Source organism: Lolium rigidum, chromosome 4 (genome assembly GCF_022539505.1).
Source record: "Lolium rigidum isolate FL_2022 chromosome 4, APGP_CSIRO_Lrig_0.1, whole genome shotgun sequence".
In the NCBI taxonomy this organism is placed as follows: Eukaryota; Viridiplantae; Streptophyta; class Magnoliopsida; order Poales; family Poaceae; genus Lolium; species Lolium rigidum.
The window spans coordinates 241,132,059-241,140,286 of record NC_061511.1 but is presented as its reverse complement, the minus strand read 5'-3'; the positions used below and the strand labels follow the sequence as shown (position 1 = coordinate 241,140,286).

Sequence of the window (8,228 nt, the reverse complement as noted above, 5' to 3'; positions counted from 1 at the left end):
GCTCTATATGCTAATCTGTGATGAAATGGGTACCAAGAAAAGTTTAAGTCTAAGATTAAGAATAAAGTAAGATGAGATCAAGGGGAGAATGTTAGTTTGATCTCCAGTGCGACCCAACGGTCGCACGACCTGATCTCGCGCCCTGATCGGGGGCGCCCAACCCGTATGGTTGGTGGGCCCCCGTCGCCAGCGCCATATAAAAGAGGTGGGGGCCGGGGCACGGACGCCAAGGTCGTCCGCTGTCGTCCTCCCCACCGACACACCAAAACCCTAGACCATCCGATCTAGTGAGGCGATGTAGCGGCGGGAAGCACCACCGACATCGCCGCCACTCCTCCGTCGCCGCCATGGTGAGCTCCTCGTCGACGAAGACCGACGGTATGCAACCCCATTGTTTCCCTTTTGCTGTTGTCCCAGTTAGACTAGATGATCTTACTCACTAGATGCAACAACTAGAGATCCAGTAGCTCTAACACGCTAGACTATTTATACGAGAGACACATCTCATGTTTAGGTGTGAAAGCACGGATGACAAATAACCAGCTAAGGTACGAATCAAGAAACATTTAAGCTCGGTGGCCAATTTAGGGAATTAATGAGATAACTTCTAAAAATCCTCTGCAAGGTGAAAATAACTTGTCTCATCATGAAACCTTGTTTCGTCGGATTAGGGGATAGCTACATCGGTTCGTGGTATATTCATGATGGAGTGGTGGAACCTCAAGTTGTTTCTTGCTAAACCATATATCGATGATGTTGAGATACAAAAATATAAGGGTGAGTAGTGTTAACGGTTAGGAGGCTTATGACAGCATGATTGATGGAGAAGTTGGGGGAAGGGGTAGGATGGAAGCGGGTCTCGAGATGAAAAATGAAAAGAAATCTTTGATGGGCTGAGTCACGTGCCGGAGTGACAGAGCTTAGCCCCTGACTGATTGACTGCTAGCGGGCCATGGCCCAACTTGGCTGATTAGTCCGTTTGCACCGAGACTGTACCAAGTGGCCCAAACCTAGCCCCAATCTAAAATGAAATTTTTTCTTTTTGGAGAAAGTGCATCACACTTCACACATGAGTGGTACAACAAGTGGTGTCAAGATATAGTAGGGCCGTACAAATCAGCTGGAGAGCGCAACGTCAACCCTCTCAGCCGGCCGGCAGTTTCGTGGACCGGAGCAATACCAGTACGTTGAGAGACGCTCCCACTCGAATCTTTGTAGTATCATCATAGCAAGCTTGGTATCCCCCTAACCATCGGCACCCGGAAGGTGGAATCTCCCTGTCAACTCGTGTGCGCGCGTCGAGGCAACATCGAAAGCAGGTAGCTAGCCAGCCGGCCGGCCACATGCCCGCCCGGCCCCGCGGATCAAGCGAGTTGCAAAATTAACAACTTTGATTAGAACGCAAGAATCCTTCCGGCGATAGCTAGAAGCCAACGTTCGCTGGCCAGTTCATCCCCGAAGAGAAAGAAACTCGAGCTAGCTAGCTGCCCCATGTGGTGGAGACGACGATGCCTTTGTGTGCTGGTGCCCTCCTACCTTTTCCCCAGGGCCTGCGGATATGCATGGCCACGTTTCGGGGAGGGGAGGTTGGTAGGGTTGGCCGCGGCCGGTGATCGGTTGATACGCGCGTGGCGACGACGCCGGTCCCGACTGAATAATCGGGTAGAGCTTCCTGTCTTCGAATAATCCTGCCGCGCGCACATGGCATCGGCTGATCATTGATCGATCGGCTGCCGCCTCACCAACTGAACTGTTCGACCTTATTAATCTCAGCGTTCTGGTCGAATATATACTCGGCTGGAACGTTCTTCCAATGATTGCGAGATCGAGTTCACTTTTGTTACGGCTAGTTTATTCCCGATCGATCGAGAAGAAAATGTAGTCGCTACACCTGGTTGGCAACCTGGCATCCGTCTGTTTCTGTACACTGTACAGTGTACAGTCTTCATTTGCGTAGCGTTTGCGTGCGATGGAGGGCTAGGTTCAGCTTACTTGGTACTTTCGTACTGGTACGTGAACACGGGGCGAGCGAGGCTGTACTTGGACTCCACTATACTGTTTTGGGCTTTACGCTCGGATGGCTACGACTGAACAGAAAGACGAAGGGACGAACTAACGAACATACGGTGTACTGCTACTGCTTGAAGCAAAGGGAACCAGTGTTTTTACCTGCAGTGTTCCGATATGAGCAGCTCTCACTGCTTGAAGCAAAGGGAACCAGTGTTTTTAGGGGCTCCCATGTTTTTACCTGTGTTCCGATATGATAGATGAACTCTCCTTTTCTTCCTCGGTTCAAATTTTGCTTCAAGAAAACACATGGCTGGCTGGCCCTACAGGTTAATTAGTGGCTACAGCAAGGGAAGGTAGGCGCCTGCAGTTGCTCGCCTGGATAACTCTGAAGACAGCAACAAGACACGAACTAATTCAGTTTGGGTTTGTTTCAGTTTGGCACGGATGGCTGCCTTTTCAGTTCCTGCCAATCACATTGAACCAGGAGGAGCGCCACACCTAGGTAGCTTTTGAACTTCCCGGGCCTATGCACCAGCGCATGCACGCGAATCATATACACAGTTGATACATAAACCATCGAAAAATAACGAGCATATAGCAGCTAAACATTACGTCTTCTACTAGCTTGTCGCCAGCCAACTCGGCTGAAGATATCATGATCTACCAAGAGCTGGTCGCTTGCATCCAGAACCCATAAGATTCTTCTGATTCGCCTAGAAAAAAAAAATACTTAACCAGGTCCACTGTGTATGTCCTGATTAATCTTGTTAATAATGATGTTACTTCTGCAATTCGATATCAACTAACATAAAGCTGAAATACCTAAGTGAATTCTAGCCTTTGTGCTACTGTCGATATTATTCTACCAGTTTTCAAGCATATTTATGATATTAGTTGGTAGAGGTAAAGCATATGTAATATGTATTATACGCCATAGGAGACATGCAAAAGGATATGTGAGAAACAAATGCTCAATGTTCTCGTTGGAGTCACATAAATGCTCAATGGTCTCCTCGGAGTCACATAAGCAACATCTTTTATACCCAGTGCGGTTTCTTTTAGCTATTGTCTTTGCTCAACAATACCTTTCTATTGAGGAAGTGAGGAACCACATATTTTTAAATCTTTTGTTGGATTTATAACTTTCATGTGTTGTGCAGGAAATGTGTGTGATCATTCATGAGATCAACATACACCGACAAGGTCCTCGAACCCGTGAGCCTCCAAAGGAACTTATCCGCTTCATCCAATAAATACACCATCATTTTTCTTTGACATAAATGCAACCAAGATGTCCAATTGTTACCAATTAAAGCCTGCAAAAAAAAATATTCAGTGGCATTTGAAAAATCATTTGCAATGGTAACATCTTTCTCTTGAACAATATTATACAATGATGGATAGGCGCGTCACCCAGCCAAATATCCTCCCTGAACCTTGTGGTGGACCCACACCTCCAAATTTGAAAAAAAAACTATGTTAAAGATATCTTCTTAAACCCGCATAAGGCCTTTCCAAAACAGGAGAATATGTAGGCATTGTCTGAACTCGTGACAAATTTTTCTTGAGATACTTGTTATGCAACAACTCTTGCTACACACCCTCTTCATTAAGTAATTTAGAAAGCCATGTGCTAAGTAAACACTTATTCTTACATGAAGCACCACAATACCTAGAAAACCTTGTTCTTTAGGTCAAACATATTATATTTCATTTTGTTAACCTATATTTGTGTTTATTCTTGTAACTTTGCTAGAAAGACAGTGATCTGTATTTCAAGAAAGGATAAGATAACCATGAAAAATTGATAAGAACAAGTCTACTCCATATGAAAAATAACTTGCACGTCAACCATCCGAACTTCCATTCGAAACGGATTTCTATTTGTTACCAATTTGAATTTCCATGTTTTCTGTAATGATTAAGAATTTCCAAGGTACATAAAAGGCCAAGAATTTTTTTGTACCATTGTTCTCTTTCTTCTGTGCTCCCAAAATAAAAAAACATCACTTCTATGGAAATTAATCTTAAGCCCAAATATTGTTCAAAGATGCACAATATCAATTTATTGTTAACAAATTTCTGTAACTCATGTTTCAAAACAAAATTTTGTCATGTGCATATTGCAAGATTAAAACCCCTACCTCAAATACATGCGGAATGAGACCTCCAACTTCACCATCTCCTTTGTTTGTACAACAAGTTAGGGAAAAATGTCCACACCAATATTGAAAACATTGGATATAATAATGGATCTCCTTGTCTTGATCCTTTCTAGTATGGAAGTAACATCTAATCTCATTATTGACCTTTATTCTAACACTACCTCCCTAAACAAACTGCCCATTCCATTCACACCACTCTAGTAAAAATATTTTCATTTACAAGGTTTGTTGAAGGATTTGCCTTTTCAAAGTTAATTTTAAACAACATCCATAAGTTCTAATCCGATGAAACAATGGATGGTTTCATGAAGTATGCAAACCCCTCTAAGATGTGTCTTTCTTGCAAAGAAAAATACAACAGTCTTTACCTTAAGAAGTAGTGATTAATTCTATAGTAGAGGTGATAAATTAAACATCTTCTTTGTATAATAAAACATTGGTGTTTAAACATAACTAGTTTATTTTTATAAGATCCCTCTTAAACAAAATAATGATAGGCTCTTTATTATTGTGTTGTCTTCAATAGGAAAACATACTGATAGGTATGGCCCACATGGAAGCTCTTGTGTGGCAAGCAAATGGAAGATCCATGGAGTAGGAGTTATGGGCTATAAAAATAGGATTTGCATAAGAATACAATGAATATTTTATGGTATTAGTCTTGCATGTAACTTTTACATTTATTAGTTAATTTTGGCAGGATGGCTTGTCTGCGAGTTACCATATTGGCTGATACCTTTTAGTTTTCATAATCATTTTGAGGAAATGGAGAATTTTAATTGTGTGATACATCTTATCCTAGAAGATATGGATATATAATTTTTTTCTTCAAAATTTAGCGTCATTTGTGACTAGTGCCCCGTCCCAAAGTCCAGGTTTCCTTGGTATTAACTTGGATTCTAGTGTTATATTTCTTTGATATAAAATATTAGATATTTCCTCCGAAGATTTGTGCATGTGATCTCAATACTTTTTAAACGTTTTTTACCATAAAATATACTAGGAGTATAATTTATATATTCAGGACTAATATTTGATTGTGCTTTTAAGAGTTTGAATCTATAGCTTTGATTAGAAGATGCAAATCTATATTTGATTGTGTACTCCTATTATTATAGAAAATTCAAAAACTTCATTAAACCTTTAAAATATCCAAAATAAATGACGGCTGTACATATTAGAACTAATCATGTGTCATCAAGTTTTATTGAAAAACTCGTTGATTTGCCTGGTCGGTGAAAAAAGCGAGTAAGAATAGCACTTTTTGGATTTGAAAAAGGTTTTGGATATTTTTTGTGCACAATTCATAAATGAATCTTGATTTTTGCGATTCTTCAATCTTAAAATGGACTCGAGTCATTTGTATGTGATTTTTTGAAAAGATGGCATGAGCTAGCTCCTGAGCACACTTTCAAGTTTTCTACAAAATTGCATGCTTTAATTTTTTTTGTTTCGCATCGACGATTTTCAAGGTAAATAAACATGTCTGGCGAACTACATTTTGTTATCGTTCCAATATATTTCGTTTGCTGCACATATACAATCACTGGTCGATGCAAAAACACCAATTTTTTTAAAAAAATCTTAAGAAGTGATTGTTGTTAAGGCACCCCGTTGATTTGAAGATTGATGATTTTTTCTGTGTGGTTCATGCCTATAACACGTGAACATGCATGGAAAACTCATGGACACATATATTAATGCATGTCATATATACCATGTGAAGAAGGAAAGATGTGTGTACTGATGCCGCGGGTACAGAAATCTACGGATCTCCATCTCCGCGAACTACCAGTAGGTGGCATTGACTCGCACGAGAGGGCCGGACTCAGCCATTGGGTTTGATTGGAACTGGATAACAAAATTTCCTCCGTGACTAATAACTAGGCTGATGTGAGATATCAAAAATAAGAACACTTAGATGCATGATATGCATGTGGCTGGCCTGCATTATACGGTGGCCCGTGTTACCTGCTACGCAGAAAGAGATTCCAGAAAAGTGCAAGCAAGCAACAAACCACTCATGGAGCCATGCATGCAAGCAAGCTAGTTGCTGCTTCCGAAGCAGGACAGCCTACCGCATGCACGGCCCTGAGCTATAAATTCTTGGCTGGCGGTTCCATTCACCAGCAGCAGCACCTGTTCAAGCTTCTCCCGGTAGACTAATAGCTACCATAGCCATCGATCGTCCTCCAAGCATAGAGTCAAGGAAGAAGAAAGCCATTTGATAGACTTCTGTGGAGATGGTTTCGAGGGTTCTGATGGTGGCGCTGCTGCTGGCGGCGGTGGCGGTGTCGTGTACCAAGGCGCAGCTAAAGGAGAAGTTCTACAGCGAGACGTGCCCCAGCGTGGAGGACGTCGTCCGGAAGGAGATGGTGAAGGCGCTCTCCGCCGCGCCCAGCCTAGCCGGCCCGCTCCTCAGGATGCACTTCCACGACTGCTTTGTCAGGGTAATTTACATTACGAGATTCAGAAGTCCGATCGACTGTTGTGGAGTGAGCTGACCGCCGTGCATGAATGAATGGGCGAATGCAGGGTTGCGACGGCTCGGTATTGCTGGACTCCGCCAACAAGACGGCGGAGAAGGACGCGAAGCCCAACCAGACGCTGCGCGGCTTCGACTTCGTGGAGAGGGTGAAGGCCGCCGTGGAGAAGGCTTGCCCTGACACCGTCTCCTGCGCGGACGTGCTCGCCCTTATGGCCAGGGACGCGGTCTGGTTGGTGAGTACACACAGTGCAATTTGCTAGATACTCAAAACATTATGTTTTGTTATTTCTTACACGACTTAAAAATGGCTACTCCCGTATTTCTAATGCATGACCATCAATCAGACATTCAGACTTATTGATTCATCCAAATTCGAACGAACGAACAATATCTTAGCACTGACTTAAAATTAAGTAACTATTTTAAGTTGACTAACTATAGTGTAGTTAGCTAGTTGAGTTGTGTTGAAGTAAAATTCTCAATGTTGGTCGTGGTTTTTACAGAGCAAAGGGCCATTCTGGGAAGTTCCTCTGGGCCGTCGTGATGGCAGCGTGTCCATCTCCAACGAGACCAACCAGCTGCCTCCCCCGACCGCCAACTTCACCGTGCTCACCCAGCTCTTTGCCGCCAAGAACCTTGACACGAAGGACCTCGTCGTCCTCTCCGCCGGTCACACGATCGGGACATCCCACTGCTTTTCCTTCTCCGACCGTCTCTACAACTTCACCGGCAGGGTCAACCCCAGTGACATCGACCCCACGCTGGAGCCGCAGTACATGGCGCAGCTGAAGAACAAGTGCGCCAGCCTCAACGACAACACCACGATCGTGGAGATGGACCCCGGGAGCTTCAGGACCTTCGACCTTGACTATTTCAAGAACGTCGTGAAGCGCAGGGGACTCTTCCACTCTGACGGCGCACTGCTTACCAACTCATTCACCCGTGCCTACGTCCAGCGCCACGCTGGTGGTGGCTACAAGGAGGAGTTCTTCGCCGACTTCGCCGCCTCCATGATCAAGATGGGTAACGCCGACGTGCTCACTGGCAGCCAGGGCGAGATCAGGAAGAAGTGCTCCGTGGTTAACCATTGATTGACCGATGTAGACGCGGGTGTAACTCGCACATGGTATGGCGACTATGTGTTAACGAGGCTTTGTGACCATCTTCTTTCATGTAGATTACTGCCTTCTCCTCAGTTTTCACTATATTAATTGATTGTTTTGTTATATCCATGTAAATTTTTCTCAAAGAACTCACACGATCGTGTAATAATGTATGTTTTCTCCCTTGCAATATAGTCACGGTTTGTTTTTCTTGTTTCTGACATTGACCTGATCCCCGTGTAGTACTTAGATGGTCAATATATGAAGTTTTTGTTTTCTCCGTATAAAATTAGTGATGTGTGATGAAAGTATATTTGGTGCTCCACATCCACGACGATCACCTCTAGATCAAAAAAAATCCGCGGCCTTCAACCTTGCTCTGACACCACTTGTTACCGTCGTAGGCGCAAACGACATCAAGATTTGTTCACGCAGTTCGGCGAACTGCCTACTCTGCGGAGC

At 43.6% G+C, this 8,228-nt stretch overlaps 1 protein-coding gene across 1 annotated transcript; it reads left to right on the top strand.

Annotated features, from left to right (window-relative positions):
* The first annotated feature begins 6,395 nt into the window (after positions 1 to 6,395).
* Positions 6,396 to 7,958, top strand: LOC124650004 (peroxidase 1-like). Its single transcript, XM_047189572.1, has 3 exons — positions 6,396 to 6,625; positions 6,711 to 6,896; positions 7,167 to 7,958. Exons 1-3 carry the CDS (start codon positions 6,419 to 6,421, stop codon positions 7,752 to 7,754), a joined length of 981 nt encoding a protein of 326 aa, XP_047045528.1. The 5' UTR covers positions 6,396 to 6,418; the 3' UTR covers positions 7,755 to 7,958.
* The last annotated feature ends 270 nt before the right edge of the window (positions 7,959 to 8,228 follow it).